Here is a 19,013-nt window from a genome sequence, read left to right as displayed (position 1 = left end):
GATATGCATGTTATGAAGGAAAATGTCATTACTCAGAGAGTAAGAGAGTCAGTAGGTTTAGCAAGCTGACCCAGTGCCTCATGTTGTATTGGGTAGATGCAAAATGTGACTGACACTTGAACACATCAATTGTTGAAGAGGGATGATCCAATGCCACTCTACCTCTGTTTGTATGCATTTTCTATTTGCTATTTTGCTGATTACACGAGGTTTGTGAAATAGCTAAATCATAAAATGTAACCACATACATTGCTTCTGTTCTCAAATGTAAAAAAGAAAGTACAAACTACATTAGTCATGAAATCCATTGATTCCCCTTCCATGTGAAAAGGTGCCAAATCAATGTGTTCACAGCAAAGATTTTGCAGAAAGTGGATATCGTCTTTAAGGACAGCAAGGGAATAAATTCGAAATTTTTCAGGACAAACCCATGGGTTTGTAATCTGCTCGTAATCTGGCATTTTAAAATGTATGTTCACTGTCTTGAGGAATGAGACACGGGGTCATTTTGACCTTGGCGGACGGCGGAGGCCGTCCGCCAAGGTACCGCCGCTGAATGACCGCACCGCGGTCAAAAGACCGCGGCGGCCATTCAGACATTTCCTCTGGGCCGGCGGGCGCTCTCCAAAAGAGCGCCCGCCGGCCCAGAGGAAATGCCCCTGCAACGAGGACGCCGGCTCAGAATTGAGCCGGCGTAGTTGCAGGGGTGCGACGGGTGCAGTTGCACCCGTCGCGTATTTCAGTGTCTGCTTAGCAGACACTGAAATACTTTGCGGGCCCTCTTACGGGGGCCCCTGCAGTGCCCATGCCATGGGCATGGGCTCTGCAGGGGCCCCCAGGGGCCCCGCGGCACCCCCTACCGCCATCCTGTTCCTGGCGGGAGACCCGCCAGGAACAGGATGGCGGTAGGGGGTGTCAGAATCCCCATGGCAGCGGAGCGCGCTCCGCAGCCATGGAGGATTCACAAGGGCAGTGGTAAACCGGCGGGAGACCGCCGGTTTACCCTTTCTGGCCGCGGCTGAACCGCCGCGGTCAGAATGCCCTCGGAGCACCGCCAGCCTGTTGGCGGTGCTCCCGTGGTCGGTGACCCTGGCGGTCACCGGCCGCCAGGGTCAGAATGACCCCCACAGTCTTTTCTTTGAAGACTATTTACAGGGGTTGCCAACTTTGTTTGTAGTAAAAGCTACTTATGTTGATGAAAATCATCGAGAGCTACAAATATTATTAGAATTTTAATACTGACCACATGAGACAAGTTTATATGTTTGTTTTAAATATAAACTTTTCAGTTTTTGTAGGCTGGGCTACACACAGGAGACATACTAATGGGTAGTTCATGAGCTACTAGTAGCTCATGAGCTACTCGTTGGAGACCTCTGCGTAGGTGTATCTTATGGTTTGCCTCTAACTGCCAACTATTTCAGGGAAAGCAGTTTATTTAATATTCCTTTTGTAGCTTTGAAAAAAATCCTCTTTTGCACTTCTTGTAATGGCAGCAGAGATACTGACCTTTCACCATTGCAAAAGCGGACCAGCAACCTGGCTCCATTTGAACCAAGTATAACACCTGGCAAGAACGTCAGTGAAGATGGATAGGCCAATGAAAGCACATGGTCCCCAGCTTTAAGAATATGAGGCTGGCTGTATTTCCCGAAGATCCAGGAAGCTTTCTGCACCACTGTTGTCCCGTCCAACCAGCGGATCACATACTGTCTGTTGTAGCCGACACGTGCCTGTACTTCAGCTACGGGAACAGAGAAAAGTGACAACATCCAAAATATTACATGATATCAGACATCTTCGTTTTGAATTAGTTTACGTAAGAAGGAATAACCCTGGTGACATTAGGCAATGTACTCTTGTGTTATTAAAGGCATTATTGCATCCCTGAGAACATACCTCCAGAATTTAGAAAATGTAAATTATGTACGAATTAAAGATGCGGACCTCATTAGGTGCCAGCCTATAAGACTTTGCCTGTTTTGGAACGCTCACCCAAAGCCCATGTCCCATGCAAAAATGTTCTCCCAAGCTCTGCTGGCCCCAAATGACAATTTATTATTACAGAGCCGGCAGGCGTGGCTACTGATTAGTTAGGATATGATCAGGTTTTGTTTGGTCTTGTTATGCCTGGTTTGCAGTTTACAGTCCTCCCAGAACTCACGTCTTCATCCGACGATCTAATAAAGCGATAGGCGGAAATGAGGCGGAAATGATATGGTGGGCAGATTAATAGCCAGCGTGACAGGGGTTGCATTCTGTACAACCTATTCGCTCAGGGTTTACCCGTGTAAAGTACCAAATACTATACAATTTATTACTTGAAGGACCCTGGGACGTTGTGTTATGAGGTTTTATATATTGGACACTGTGTCAAATATAACACTACTGGCACTACCGAGAAGGCTAAAAAAATCTTCTATGAGGCACTGCAAATCCCAAATATGGATTTGAGAAGATTCGGCAACCAACATTACAGGGAAAGCTATTAATTTGAGAATGTTTGATTAAGAAGCCACATCGTTGTGGTCTGCTGGAAAATTGCTATAAAGTTAGGTCGTGCTAAGGAGTCAGTTTTAAACATAGTATTGTGATGGAGATCTCCCTAAGATAAAGTATAGGGAAGTGTTCTAAAGTTTATTAGTCTTTAACAGAAATGTATTGAAAGCGTTGTTATATAAAATGTACATGAAAATTAATTTTAAATATACATTTTTAAGTTTGAACTAATAAATGAAATGCTGCAGCAGATTAATTCATTAGTGAGTACTAATTAATATAATTTATAAATAATACATTTTAGACAATTAAAAAATCTCACTCTCATTAATATTTTTATTTGTATGTAATATGTAGGACGTTTTGCATAAATTATGCTTAATTAATGTAACTGTATTTTATTTTTAATACATATATAAGTTTATTTTAATTACATGTATTATAAAAAATAACTAAAGCCCTTGCATTGCCCTTGCATCACACAAGGCGACATAAAGCAATGCAAGGGCTTAAGTGAGAGTTACTAAGCCACCAACAAAGCCACCCTGCATGACTTTGCGTGGCTTAGTAAACCCAGAGTAATGCAAGGTTGCACAAAACTCTGCCTTGCGTTACTCTGCATTGGGAAGGTGTTTTATGAGTGGAGCATGGGCATTCCCATGCATCCACCTATGGATTCTGGCGCATTCCCAAATTTACAGACTTGCAAACCTAGGAATGCTCATAATCATACGCCTTACCAACAGAGGGGTGTTGAGTAGAAATATCTTTATTTCTCCTTGTTATCTCCAGTTTCTTTGTGTGCTGCGAATGCAGCACATGTAGAAAGAGTAAAAAGTCCTAAAATGACTGTTTTTGTGCAGGAAAGTGTCCATTCGTGCACAAAAACTATCCTGCTTCTAATGCATGCATTCTTGCACAGGGGCAGAAGGGTACCTTTGTTGGCGCTAGGCAGCACTAAGTGCATTGGTGCAGTGAGAGAGAGCAGGAATGCATCTTATCTAATGAGATATGGCACATTCCTGTGCTCTCCCCATCAAGCGGGCAGTGCAGTAAGTTGTCTTGCTGTGTTGTGGGCCTTTACATAAATCTACCCCTAAATGTCGAAATACTTTGATTATTTTAACATTAGTTCTTATGGTGTATTATTTTATTTCTCTGCCTCAAATATTTACAATGGCAGTGTGCCGCAGTCCCTGTGAGTGGCTATGTTTGGTGCCTGACTTACTCCAAGACTGGGCTGGAGTATTTTTACACCTGCTCTGACGCCTTGAGGGCTGTAGTAACTTTAGGAGTGTAGCTTGTGAAAAGCCATGGTCATACTCTTTTGTGGATGTGTGCTTATAAACCTCTCCTAAATCTCCCTAAGCCCCTCCCATTTAGTAGGAAATATTCCCCTTTTCCCAGCCACTCACCCTTGCCCCTTCCACATTTATTAATTAAAATACATTTACATGTGCTGAGATCTCCGTCTCTGTAGCTGAGATCTCTAACAGAAAAGATTGGAGAGGCAGTGTTATCCACCCATAACTTTGTGAATAGCATTTTGTAGTACGTGAGTAGTCCTCTATTGTACTATGTTAAGTACTACAAAATGTATTTTGAGAATAGGACCCAGCACTTGGGTGTCATATTAGCATTTCTTCTGTCCTGGACCACTTTGTTTAACATAACAGCCCCAGATCAGAAAAATATCTGCAGACATTTCCTCAGAGGGCCCCCAGTGAGATCTCCGCCAACAGGAACCCCCCGTGGTTCACGGACTCCCTCAAAGAATCCAAGAAATCCTGCCGTACCTTCGAAAAAACCTGGCGCAGAGAACGCACCACAGAAAACATGTCAGCCCTCAAGATCGCCACCAGTGAACACCACCAGCTGATCCGCTTCACCAAAAGGACATCATTCAAAGAGCGACTAGACAACAACACCCACAACAGCAAAGAACTCTTCAACATCGTCAAAGAGCTCTCCAACCCCAGCGCCAGCTCCAACGTCATCACGCCCTCACAAGAACTCTGCAACTCCCTCGCTACGTTCTTATCTGCAAACTTCCCCGAGAGCTGGAAACACACAGAAGTCAACGCCCTCCTGAAAAAACCCACAGCTGACCCCAATGACCTGAAGAACTTCCGCCCCATCTCTCTTCTCCCCTTCCCAGCCAAGGTCATGGAGAAGACCATTAACAAGCAGCTGACCAATTTTCTTGAAGCTAACAACTCGCTCGACCCTTCCCAATCAGGATTTCGGGCCAACCACAGCACAGAAACCGCCCTCATCGCAGTCACCGACGACATCAGAACTCTGATGGACAACGGAGAAACAACGCCCTCATCCTCCTGGACCTCTCGGCTGCCTTCGACACCGTGTGCCATCGCACCCTAATAACCCGCCTCCGCTCCACTGGAATCCTGGGACAGGCCCTTGACTGATCATCTAGTTCCTCTCCGACAGAACCCAAAGAGTCTACCTCCCGCTCAGAACCCACCGAGATCATCTGCGGCATACCCCAAGGTTCCTCGCTCAGCCCAACCCTCTTCAATATCTACATGAGCCCCCTCGCCGACATCGCACGCAAACACAACATCAACATCATCTCCTACGCCGATGACACCCAGCTGATACTCTCCCTCACCAAAGACCCAACCACCGCCAAAATCAACCTACAGGAAGGAATGAAAGACGTTGCGGAATGGATGAAGCTCAGCCGCCTAAAGCTGAACTCAGACAAGACGGAGGTCCTCATCCTCGGACAATCCCCTTCCGCCTGGGACGACTCCTGGTGGCCCACGGATCTGGGCACCGCACCAACCACCTCAGACCACGCACGCAACCTTGGATTCATCCTGGACCCCCTCCTCACTATGACCAAGCAAGTCAACGCCGTCTCGTCATCATGCTTCAACGCCCTACGCATGCTACGAAAAATCTTCCGATGGATCCCCGCCGAAACCAGAAAGACAGTTACCCATGCTCTCGTCACAAGCCGCCTGGACTACGGAAACACCCTATACGCAGGGACCACCGCAAAGCTACAGAAATGTCTTCAATGCATACAGAACGCCTCCGCACGCCTCATCCTCGACATCCCCCGCCACAGCCACATATCCGCCCACCTGAAACACCTGCACTGGCTCCCCGTCAACAAGAGGATCCCCTTCAGGCTCCTCACCCACGCACACAAAGCTCTCCACAACATTGGCCTCTAATACCTCAACAGCCGCCTCTCGTTCTACATGCCCACCCGTCAGCTTCGCTCAGCCAGCCTCGCCCTGGCCACCATCCCATGTATCCGCAGAACCACCGCAGGAGGAAAATCCTTCACCTACCTGGCAGCCAAAGCATGGAACTCCATCCCCGCACACCTAATAACTACCCAGGACCATCTCGCCTTCAGGAAGCGCCTCAAGACATGGCTTTTTGAGCAGCAGTAACCCACCCCCCCTCCCCAGCGCCTTGAGACCCTCTCGGGTGAGTAGCGCGCTCTATAAATGCATTGATTGATTGATTGATTGAAACCATCTACCTCTAAATGAGGTAAAAGATGCAAAATGTAGGCAGGCAGAACAGTTACCCCGTTTTGCAGGTGTCCTTTTACCACCCACATCTTAATCTAATCCTTAAAGATGCCCCACATGTAGGCAATGCAAAAGCTACTATAAAATATGTCCTACAAGACAAAGCAAGAAACACTCCAAAAAGTTCTCTATAGCTATTCGTAGGCATTCAATTTCCATATACTTTACAACTTTCTTTTTAGACTTACCTAGCTGGTACGTCCCATCCTTATCGTCTCTTGCAACGACTGGCTGGCCTACCCATCTTTCCTCACATTTTTCAATGTATGCCAAGTCTCGCCGAAACATTTCAGGAGTTATCCGGTATACCTGGTCCCTTGGAACAACAGCTTCTGCGCCATCATAGTATCGGATCTACAAGAAAATACAAAGAAAACAGAGTCCATTAAATTTCACACAATATGTACAGGGTATTTAGGAACCCTATAAAATGAAAAAGTGGGGAAAATGAAAGTAACTGAACGGCAAACTTTAACAACCATCAACATGCCACTTCTGAAAAGTGGTGGGAAAAAGTCCCTGCTCAGTCTTTGCTCGGGCACCAGATATGTTTTTTAAATTTTTCTATTTTCGTTTTGTGGTTGGCCATTCCTATTGCAAAGGAATGTGTCAATTTCTGGGTCACTGCAAGAAATGAGAGATCAGAGTGAGGATTAAAAATCAGTCGGGACACCAGCGTCCATTATAGAGCCACAGAAGAAACTGAATGCAAGGTATGCCTCTATGGCCCCCTCCCCTGCATCGATTAGCATGCATTCCCTCACATCACAGACCATTTGTTCCCAATTGGATCCTTACCATTTTCAGCCAGATGTTACTGTTTTCTGAATGCTCACACCCTGAGAGTTCTTGTTATCTAGGGCCAGATGTAGGAAGCCGTTTGCATGGTGCAAACTGCGAAAATCGCAGTTTGCGCCATGCAAACAGCCTTCTGCGATGCACATTCACAATTTGCGAGTCAGTACCGACTCGCAAATTGTGAATGCGACTCGCAAATAGGAAGGGGTGTTCCCTTCCTATTTGCGACTCACATTGCAATGCAGAATTACTTTGTGACCGCGAATGCGGTCGCAAAGCAATTTGCAGTTACCACCAGTGTCACACTTGTGGTAACTCATTCGCAAAAGGGAAGGGGTCCCCATGGGACCCCTTCCCCTTTGTGAATGTGGGAAAAAAGTTTTTTTAAGAGCAGGCAGTGGTCCAATGGACCACTGCCTACACTGAAAAAACGAAACCAAATGGTTTCGTTATTTTTTTTCTTTTGCAACTCGTTTTCCTTTAAGGAAAACGGGCTGCAAAATAAAAATAAAAAAACTGCTTTATTGAAAAAGCAGTCACAGACATGGAGGTCTGCTGACTTCAGCAGGCCACCATCCCTGTGAGTGCAGGGACTCGCTATGGGGTCTCAAAATGCGACCCACCTCATTAATATTAAAGAGGTGGGTCTTTGTGACCCCATAGCGAGTCGCAGACGGTGTCTGAGACACCGTTCTGCATCCGAATTTGCGATTCGGAAATTGCGAGTTGCACCGACTCGCACTTTCTGAATTGCAAATTCGGACCTTGCTACATCTGGCCCCTAGTGCCTTCTCTACATCAGGAATCAGAATTGATTTTAGAATAACAACTCTATCACTTTTAGAATTGTGATGGGAAATGCAAATTTGAAAAAATAGCGGAGTCCAGCAGCTTAAATGCTAGGAGTACAGACCTTGCTTAGCAGTGGAACAGAGTTGTCAGCTGTTCCCATTTCTTCAACAGCATCCATAATAAATCCTGGCACTGTTAGCAAAAAATACTTTGTAGGAACTTGTTCCATAGTATGCATGGGGCTATAAAGTCTAAGGGCACAAATTGCTGTTGAATAAAAGGCAGTACTAGCCACAGGCACACTGAATGACCTGGGGCCCTTTTGCAGTCCTGGTAAACCTAAGGTGTGAATGTTGGGGGGGGGGGACATATACTTGTCAATTTATAGCCTCCATTAAACGCAATAATGGCTGCCTTAATGGGTCACTGAAAATTTACTCTAAGTCCCATCATGTGTGGAGCAGAGGTTTTATCCTAGTTTGCAGGCAGCCTAAGCAACACATTTGCACTGTCAAAGTAAGGAGCCATGTGTAACGATGCAGTTCCCTACACAGCATTAAGAAAATAGCTTATACTGGGGGGAGGACACAAAATGTTGTTGCACATAGTTCGAACATGGAACAAAAATCTCACATGTTTGCACTTTCACAGTAGGATTCCTAAGTCTTCAGACCATGATACAAAAAAGGTTATGTCTCAGATCACTGCTGTGTAGTACGGTTGGCTGGCCTCAGCTGCTGTTCTATGCAGTGCTGCCCAGCCAGTAGGTTCTAGCAAATATTCTTAATATGCCCTTGATGAAGCAGAAAAAGAAAGACTAACAAACATTTATATATCATGTAACAAAATCGTATGAGACAATGTGATTTTAGCAAAGAAAAATAATGTATGTAGAAAAATGTGCCCACGAAGTAGTTCGCCATTAGTATAAACAAGCTTAATTAATCATGAAAACTGACAAATGTATGAATATGTCATAATTGAAGCTATATTCTATGATTTTCTTGTTAAACTGTTATATGCTTAGCTTAAATTTAGCAGAGGCTTTGGCCTAGTCGCCTGGTCTCGATTTTAACTGCGTAGTTTTCACTTGTATTAACAAAGACGTGTTTTAAACCTTTAAAAGCTGTATTTTTCCAGTAGAATGACTAATGCACTTATCTTAAAGTTGCGTGCTAAGCAACTTTCATCCCCTTTGAAGCAAGGTCAGTTTCTGCAGGTGCAGACAATGAGGACACTGATGTAAAATTAATTGGCAACTTTGTTGCTACTTGTGTTCCAAAACTCCAAGGACACCTTATGCGTAGATGAGCATTAAGAGAAAAGACCCTATTTATTGGTTAAACAGAAACCACCCCATGGACCCTCCAATGGAAGAACCTGAAGAATTTGGAACGTTTCTTACTTAATCCCACCGGACGAAGAGAAGCCAGCCATTTTCTTTGATGCTATTTTGAAGCCAGATTTGAGAAGCCATTTTGATGACACTTTGATGCTTTTTCTCTATCCCAGAGAGAGAGACTTTAAAGAATTCTCACCCTAGAGACTTTAACTTTAACTTTACTTTGCCTTGCCCATATAATAACTTTTGCCCCCCCATTCTCCTTGCTGCTGCAAGGAAAACTTGCCTTAAAGTTTGCCCCTTTGAAGTCTAAATTTATGTTGATTAAATTCATTTTGCATGAAGCCCCACATGCCAATGCTAATCAGAGGTTAGTTGAGGTATTCATTTGATGCACCGTGCTGAATTGAAATCTTGTTATGCTGACCGATGTATGCAATTAGTCAAATTCAGTTACTCTTATTAGTGATTTGTATTGCTATAGCTGAGTGCATTATAATCCAAGTTTTGCGTAGATTGCGTTTCTTCCGTCGCTATGGACAGCCAGTAATGTTCGTATATGTGTATCGTTTGATTTTGAGGCTTACTTACATTGTGCTAGCTTTGTTAATATAGGGAAATAAACTCATTAACTTTTAATAAACAGGTGTGGTTATTCATGACTGAAAGGTCATGGTGTGTTTAATTATTGATTTTCTGTTTAACTAATTTGTTGATTGATTACTAATTGAGTATTGGTTATTGATTATAAATGATTATTGATTATTGATTTGAGGGATCCGACAATTCTTTGGATGAGGAGAACTCAACCCGGTCAAAAGGTTCACCGTCCTCCGGCGTGTCCAAGCATAAGTAAATTATAAGGACTGGACGCGTTATCACCCTGCTAAAGGCACATATATGACGTCTCCCATGGCACAGCAGATCTTGCTTAACCCTTGTGCTTCACACACTGCTCTTAATTCTACATTAAACACTTAAGCACCTAGTACTGAATATGTACACTGATGCAAACACGAGGCATGTCCATTTCTATAATTCTCACTGCTTCTGTAATAGGGAATGGAGCACACAGTATTTGCACCAGGGAATACATAGCACATTTTTTCAAGTTTGTTTTGCCATGGTAATGCAACAAGAAGCACGGACAATATATGGTCTCCACTTTTTGAAAGTGAATAGTAGCAAGCATTTTGAGGCAAAATTGGATGCTTCCTTTTAATTTATTTAGTACCAAAAGAATACAAAATCAGTTGACGAGTTATCCCTTTTGAAAGGGTTTATTTATGGGCTCTGCTTGTTAAAATCTCCTTCACATATCTAAGCAAAAATTGGGTTATGTACACTCAGCAACGGTTCCACATTTAAAAAAAAATGTTGACATGGTGCAAAACATTTCTATAATTTGGACTAGTGCAGCATTTGCATGCACAATTCCATTTCACGAATTTATCAAAGCAGGGCAAAATAATTGTGAACTGGTATTTGCACCAGTGCACAATTTCTCTAATAAAGCAATTGGGATCTTGATAAAGCAGCTATGGTCACCTACCTGTGCTGGACATATTCATGATAGCGTTGCCTGGAATCTGGTCAAGAGAAGGTGGCTAAGATGATGCACAAGGAAGCAAATGATGAGCATGCTGCAAACCTTTGCACTCATCATTTATACAACTCTCTTGATATCCACTGTGCGCTTTCTGTTTCCGCCGAACCTAGCCAGAGCAAAATCTAGCAGCAAATACATAGTTTTCGGGGACAAATGTATTTACAGCTTGAAATTCCACATCAAAACTTGGAAAGAATTCAAAACAAATGAGCCTTACAGCTATTTCAAATGTAGAGATGCTAAACTGGAGCCATCTCATGTTTCTTCCCTCATCACTGTGACCATCGTTAGAGGACATCTGCCATTTTTTATGTATGTTATGATGTGCAGGGTGATACTGTGTCTACAGGGAGGAATCACTCATTCCTCAGGAAATCTGAAAAGCAACTCAGCAGACCTACATCGTGTCCAGTCCTTTACAGACTGTGATGCCCAGGAATCTATATGTTCTGTGATGCTGTGGATCCAGGCAAGGACCTACAAAAAGTACAACAATTTCTCTTATAGAGTTCAGCTCTTAATCAGATCTTAGAGCACAATCTAAAGGTATTGCAATGGTCTAGGTTTGAGAATTATTGGATTCACACAGTTGAATTAAGATCAAGCTAAAGTAGGTTATTTGATTAATTTCCTTTCTGGACCTGTTTTGGCTGGACCAGCTACGCTGGTGACCATCTCTGATGCATGGTCAAAGTTCTACGATGTAATTTGGCAGCATTTAAGAAAATGTTTGAGCAGCTCGACTCGGAGTGTTCTGCTGAAGAAACTGAATGTGATGTTCAGCAAGGAACAATGGATGTTTTGATTGATGTGACTCAGTTTTGACAAATGGGTTTCTGAAACTACAAATAGAGACTTTAATGGGACCCCTGTTTGATAATAAAAAGGAACACTGGCTGGTTTGTGTTTATATTATGGTGATGGAGGACATTTGCCAATAGCCTTACCCAAAAGGCCGAAGAAGCCTGGCAAATTAAAACTCTCACCTGAAAAGAAGATATGAATGTGTTGGCTCCCGTAGATTGGGCTTTCTTAGAATAATCCTGATAATCCTCTTTTCCTTTTACCAATTTCAATACCAATTTAAGAAGGGATGGTTGTAAATACGTCTGCAGTGCCTCATACGGGCGTTTGTGAAATGTTTATTGATCAGGATTGGGTCTAAAGGAATTATCTTCCACGAAAGTTAAATAATAATCTAGAAGTGATTACAACTATTGATGGATCACCTTTGACTTCCTGTCTAATTTGTGAAACAACATCTTAATTGCAAGGGTTTTCTGGTGGTCATACTGAGGTCTTATCTTTTGATCTGACCACATTTCCCAATTATGCTGTAATGTTTGGAATTCCATGGTTTAAAAGGCACAGCCTTATGTGGATTGGTCACCCTGTACCATATTTTCATCTTCACAGTTCTGTCATGGCCATAGTTATGCCTCAGGAAGTTATTAGCAACCAATTAGACATAATGGAAAATGCCACTTCTAAGACTGCAGTGGCCAATTTATTTTCTATTCCATTGCAGTACCATGCTTTTTTCGAATTTTCTGAACCTGAAGCCATCATACTTCCATGCCATAGAAAGTATGTTTGTACTATTTTAATTGAACCTGGAGTATTTTCCCTTTTGGGTACATTTACTCTCTGAGAAGGACAAAGAAGTCTTGAAGGGTCATTCACTGGAGAATCTGCAGAATGGTTTGATTGTTCCATTTGTTTTCACCTGCCGGGGCACCTTTATTTATTTATTTTATGTTTTTACCGAAACAAACATTAATATTTAAATACCGTGCTTTGACTAGAGATGCCTAAATAAGATCACATTCAAGGAAGAATATCCTTTGCCCCTATCAAAGATATTTTGGAATCTGTTCATTGGGATTGAGTCTTTACTAAAGGGGATATGCGAGGAGCATATCATCTGCTGTGCATTAAGAAAGGTGATGGGTTAAAGCAGCTTTCTGCACCACGTTTGGGCATGATGAGTATTGTGGCATGATGTTTTGTTTGTGCAGTAGTCCTGGTATTTTTTGGTGTTTTAAGGACTTGATATTTTCTGATATACAGAATCAATGTATCCTGTTGTATCTCAATAATATGTTGGTGTAATCTGAGATATCACCTACAGAACATCAAGGGATGTGGGTAAGGTGGTGTCTAGGTTTCATCGTTTATATTGTAAATCAGAGAAATGTGAGGTTTCAAAAGAAAGAAGCTGAACAGCTAGGACTGAGATTAAGTGCTGGTGGGTTCTTTATAGATAATAAGAAGGAATTAGATTGGACACCCCAACAGACATTTAAGAAATCCACATTTTCTTTGAATTCATGAATATGTATTGACAGTTTATCAAAGACTTTGCAGAGATTTCAGCACTACTACTTGGATTCTTAGAAAAGAGAACTAGAAGAAAGGTTTCTGGGGGAATGATCTGGTTGAAGGAGCTTCAATAAAATAAAAACAGATGTTTGTGCATGCTCCTATCCTGTGTCATTCCGACACAACAAAGATGTTCACTGTGAAGACGGATTCTTCAGAAGAGATACAGGAGTAACTGTATGTCCGTTGGGCCTGTTAGCCGTAAGGTGGTCTTCCCCCAACCTTTTTGCCTTATTCCTCAATATTTTTCTGGTCTCATTTTTGTTGGCCTTAGGACTCTGTGCACTTTACCACTGCTAACCAGTGCTAAAATGCATGTGCTTACTCCTTACAATATGGCAACATTGGTTTATCTACAATTGGCATATGTAATTTACTTATAAATCCTTAGTAAGATGCTATACCTCTCACCAGGACTTATAAATTAAATGCTACTTGTGGGCCTGCAGCACTTGTTGTACTAGCCACTTAAGTAGCCTTGTAAACCCGTCTTGGGCCTTCCCTTGCAGCCTGTGTGTGCAATTGTAAATTGCCATTTTGACCTAGCAAAATCAACATTTTACCAGGCCTAAACTTTCATTTTCAATGCATATACGTCACCTGTAGGTAGACCCAAAATATCCCACAGGGCAGGGTGCAATGCAATTAAAAAGTAGGATATGAACATTTTAGTTTTACATGTCCTGATAGTGAAAAACCCTTAATTGTGTTTTTCACAATTGCAAGGCAACTCTCTCCCATAGAATAACATTGGGGTTACCTTCTTACTTTTAAAAATGATAACCTGCAAATGGGAATATGTAAACAGTTTGTCTTTGGTGTCTTTGGCATTGTAATGAACAATCCTCTTTGACGGTAAAGACAAATTTTAAATTACTGTTTTGAAAATGCCAATTTTAGAAATTTGGCATTTTCCTGCCTTAGCTATTTATTGCCTGCAGCCTTTCTCTGGGTTACATGACTAGGTGTAGTTGGCAGTTGATCTTTATGTATTCCTCTCCAGCAGTCACACACAATAGAGACCTTAGGTATGCCTGGATGGTTATTCACTGGCAGAATGAAGGGCAGAAAAGGAGACACCCCCATTCACACCTGAATAGGCTATGTCCTGTTTACAGACTAATCGCTGCATACCCCCTGTAGTTAGTCTGGAGCCAGGGCAGGGGAGACAGGAAACCTGTGCACTTCAAAGGGAATCCTCTAGAATCTTCTTCTACTTTAAAGATGGTACCAGGTATAAATATTGGACCTCAGACACCAACTCCTCAGTACACTTATTGACCTGTGAAATACTCTGCCAGGAAGAATGACTGCTTTGCTACTTTGCTGCCCTGCTCCCCCAGTGTCTGGGTGGGAAGGACTGGACCTGCAAACTGTGCCTAGGACCACCAGAGTGACTCCAAGGGCTAGTCTCTTGTAACCAGCAGCCAGACTCTGCTACTGTGAGTGCCACCCCGCCAAGTGGTGCCAACCCACAAGGTGGTGCTAAGGGCTTATAAATATGTCCCTAAATGCTTTGCGTTGTCTGTCTATTGGATTGAGAGTGATAACTAGAAGGTAGAGCTTATTCAATTCCCAATGCCTTGCATATATGGCCATAAATGGCAGTCTGTGATCTTCCTTAATACCTCTAAGGGTCATAGATGTCTGAGGAGCCCAGATGTCCTAAGACTAGAAATACAACAAACACTAGAAATACAACTAATCCACTCTCACTTGTCTGGCCCTCAACCGTTCTCTGAGACTGCCTTCTCTCTTTGGAGCTCTCTGCTTGAAAACCTGACATACCTCGATGACCTTTTACATTTCTTTAAAAAAACTGAAAAGCTTCTTCAAAATCTCTTATAAACACTTCTTACCTTTCTTTTCAACCCTCTCCTCCAGTCCATTCTACTTTCTTCCACCTGTGTCCTAACTACACTTACACTTCAAACTCTTATAGGGCCCCACCCTGCTTTCATTTCACTCTTTTTCTGCCTCTCCCTATCGACTCTGTCTCTGCCCCATCTCTTCTTCCTATCATTCTGCGTTGTGCCTTTAATCATATATTTTTGATTTCTGAGCCAGTTTTTAAGTCTTCCCCTTATTTGCTCTGTTTCATAAATGTTTCATTTGTTTTTTTGTAAAGAGACGTTTCACCTCACGACATTTTCTTTGTAAAACATACTGATTGCTGACACTTTCCTTGGTAGAGTTGTACTCTAAAAATGCAAAATAAATAAATCAATAGTAGGTGCATTTCTTGTGCACACAACCACCCCAGAATGTACTTTGAATCTATTTCCCGAAAACAAATTGATATTATTTTCTAATTCAGTGATGCTCGTTTTCTGAAACTCTGATGAATACAGGGTGTGCTTACATACTCCAGACCCAACACATGGCAGTGAGTGGTTCATCTAACTCCAATTCTTGACCCATTAGGATTTATTGAGACAAACTTTAGTTACTGATTTGTTATATTTTCTAAAAACACAATATAACAAAAGCAAGTACGATATTGAAATTAACAGGCTTATTGCGTTGTATAAGTGCACCGAGCGCCTGATGAATTCATAGGAATAATTACTTACCCATTAAACACTTTTCTTTGCATTCACAAGGATCACTTCGCTTCCTCACTGCTGATTTGATATACCTATTGTACCGTTAAAAGTGCACACTGCGCCTGGTACTGCGCACCCTCCCACCCATGATTTATATTAAGGTTTACAGGAACCACAAATCAGCCAATCCTGAGATAAGTTAATGCTAGTCTGAAGCACTTGTGTAATGCTGCACTACAGTAGGTTTTTAAAAAAAAATTCTTTATTAGTTTTTGTAAAACAAAGTGACAACATGTCACGGTACGATACAAGAACTGAGTACATTGTTGAACTCGTGACGTTGACAGTGTGCATTGTAAACCCAACAATAATGAACTGAGGGGAGAAAAACGGGTGGTAAATAAGGGGTTAATACACTTGTAACACCAACAGAGCAGGCTGATTGGGTATGGGCATAGAACAGGAAGTTGGGTGTGTACCATCTCTACACCTAACATCTGGAGGCAAAGGCAGATTTTGAGGCGTAGCATGCGCCTAAAGCAGGGTACATAGTAGTAGTGCGGAGGTAGGCACCCAGTGCTTAATTTGTAAGTAAAAACGTGCTGGTGCCCAAAGCCCTCCTCTTAAACATGCGGGTGCTGCAATTAAATGTGGGAACATGGAATACTGAGGCGGCGTAATCATGAAGTCATCTCGGGCCTCTTCTACCCATATAAAGCCACTCCCTGCCCCTTCAGCTCACTCTTGCAGCTTTCTACTTTCTCCCTTTGTGACGCTTTTTCGTTTTTCCCTTCCTCTGTCTTGCTCATATATGTATTTTGCTCGTAGTGAATGCTTGAGGCAGAAGAATAAGCCCCAGCCCTAAAAAATAAGTGCCGGTGCTTAGCACCGGAAACAACAAGCATAAATTAAGCATTGTAGGCACCCACTCAGTAGCAAGCGCCTATCGTGGAGGACCAGGAGGCAGCGGACAGGGAATGGCAGTGGGGAGGTGGGTGTTCATGAGTTAGACCGCTCCAAGCATGCAGCTAGATGGGAAATGTGTAATCTTGGTAGCAGATGAGGGGGTGCTTTGGACGGAGGAAGCTACCATCCGCATGCTGCACTTCAGTAATTGTTACTGACAATGAGACACAAAGGAATGTTATTTCCCTCAGAAATTAGCTCCTCTGGCTGATAAATTTCACCGATAATTTCAGAGCCAATATGACACTAAATTCTCAGTAGAGGGTATCTTCTTTGGTAGCACTAGGTGTATCGTGCCTCTTAAATGAATACAGCTAAAGAGGCACTACTTTCTGGGTCTGGCATTTGTGACAGCTCACCTGACTACTGTTTGGCCCTTGGTCAGTGGGCTTCATCCAATGGTCTGTTAAACTGTTATTCACATTCTGCCAGCCAAGGCATAAGTTAGGGGGCAGTGGGTAAGCCCTTTTCCTTTGGCTTCCTTCACCTTCAGTGGCCGCACAAATACTGTGCATCTTGTTCATATCTGTCTAAAATGGTTCCCTTCTCTTTAGTTGCAAAGCTGGTTCAAAGTGTACTATATATATTTATATTTTTATATTCACTTTAAACACTGGCTACTTATTTTGCCTGCACTCATTTTTAAAGTGTATGGTATAAAGTGTTTGCATGACGTTGCAACAATGTAACTGAAGTTTGACTCCTTGCTTAGGTAGTGATTTATTCTAGCCTCTTCCAGAAATAATAATAATAAAACGCATGTAGTAGCTTGTTTTAAAAACAACAATGGCTAAACCGCCCCATTGTTGGAGACTTTCTAAATTATTTTTGTGATTTTATTTTGATCATCAGATATAGCAATCATCTCAAAGCAAACATTCAAATGATTCTCCAATAACAGTCACATATTCAGACTAACATTACTGATTTGTTAGATTTGTTGTGATAGATGTCTAACATTTATTTATCATGTTCTACTTAGTAAGCATTAGGAATGACAAGCACCAAATGTACATAGGGGCTTATTTAGAAGTCCAGATGCACAGTATGGCGCAGCAAGTATCTTTTTGCACCACCCTGTGCCACTGCGAAAGGGCAGAAATGCGCTGTATCTACAGGATACAGCGCATTTCTGTCCTCTCCCCCTGCGCTGATGCACAAATTGCTGCCTATCACCAACACAGGCACCCTTGTACAACGGTGCAAGGATGCCTGCATTGTGGGGATGATTGTTTTTTGTGCATGAAGGAACACCTTCCTGCACAAAAAGAATCACTAGAGGTATTTTCCTCTCTCTGTGTGGCTGCAGAATGCTCTCCTGGAAAAAACGGGGAGAAATAAAGATATATTTCCCGTTGCGTCACTTCTACAGCACCTCTAAGGTGGTGTAGTAAGTGATGCATTCCCAGACTTGTAAATCTGGGCATGCTTCGGATTCCTTAGCATTCCATGGGTGTTGCGTGAGAACACCCACAGCAACACCCATGGAACGCCCCTTTCATGCAGTTGTATGCCATGAAAGGGGCCCATATTAAAAAAGACCATGAAAAGCCTTGTAAATATGGGATGGCACACTGCACCATCGGAGCATAAAAGAGAAATGACACTTCGGTGGCGCAGTGCTATGAGGCCCATAGTGTCTAATCAGGGTGTGCCATTGTAAATGTTGTGAATGTGGTCCACCGATACAACATGCTTTCCCTAGGAGTCCACTATACCTTCAGCAGCTTGTATTTTAACATGCAGTCACATTTTAGGAGACACAATACCAGGTGGCCACATATGTCTTTCAGATATGGTGACTGCAGAACAAGAGTGCTGTGCACATCTGCCATACTATTACTGTGAATGAGATCTTTCAACCATTCTCAAGCTGTTGGGAAAGGAAGTCTGCCCCACAACATGGCAATGTTTCTTTTCACTAATAGTAGGGCAAGAGCTATGTATTTACTAAGTGCTATTGGAATATCTTTCACATAAGCCAGAAGGACCATCAAGCGGTTAGATTGAAGTGCTGTGTCCAACATAAGGCATAACGACTCATAAATCGATGTCCAATAGTTCCCTATCCCGGGGCAGCTCCAGGTCAGATGGTTCAATCCTGTTCTCTGTGCACATGATCACCAGCAACCTGAGTTGGTCCTCATTATTTTCTCCAGTAGCTCCTTCAGCGCATAGTAAACTCTTTGAAGGAGTTTCTAGTTAAAGACGTAGTGCCTGCTGTTGGGCAACACTTCCTCTGTATGAGTGCAGTAAAGTGAACACAGTTCACCGAATAGAGGAGTACTCAGCTCTCTCTACTACTTATGTTTCATCAATAGCCTGCATGATGTACTTTCTCAGCAGAATCGGTTTATACATCCTATCTACCAAATGGTGGCAATCTTAGGATAACAACAGATGTCACAGAGTAAGGGATTGAGGAGGTTATTGGAGTAATGTGAGTTTCTTGAGGTAATGTTGTGTATATGGCCAGGCAGCTAGCTCTAAGCCAAAAGTATCAA

At 42.6% G+C, this 19,013-nt stretch overlaps 1 protein-coding gene across 3 annotated transcripts in view; it reads right to left on the bottom strand.

Annotated features, from left to right (window-relative positions):
* The window catches only part of VWA3B (von Willebrand factor A domain containing 3B), an 829,217-nt gene that overhangs the window by 21,097 nt on the left and 789,107 nt on the right, over positions 1–19,013 (bottom strand). For all 3 annotated transcript variants that reach the window (XM_069204269.1, XM_069204271.1, XM_069204270.1), the window contains 2 exons: positions 6,263–6,428; positions 1,510–1,744 (listed from right to left, as the gene is read on the bottom strand). In XM_069204269.1, coding sequence (XP_069060370.1) covers positions 1,510–1,744; positions 6,263–6,428 — 401 coding nt within the window. The remainder of the gene's footprint in view (positions 1–1,509; positions 1,745–6,262; positions 6,429–19,013) is intronic.

This window comes from Pleurodeles waltl, chromosome 8, assembly GCF_031143425.1.
Source record: "Pleurodeles waltl isolate 20211129_DDA chromosome 8, aPleWal1.hap1.20221129, whole genome shotgun sequence".
Taxonomy (NCBI): domain Eukaryota; kingdom Metazoa; phylum Chordata; class Amphibia; order Caudata; family Salamandridae; genus Pleurodeles; species Pleurodeles waltl.
The sequence above is the reverse complement of the archived record's forward strand: the minus strand, read 5'-3'. Positions and strand labels throughout refer to the sequence as shown.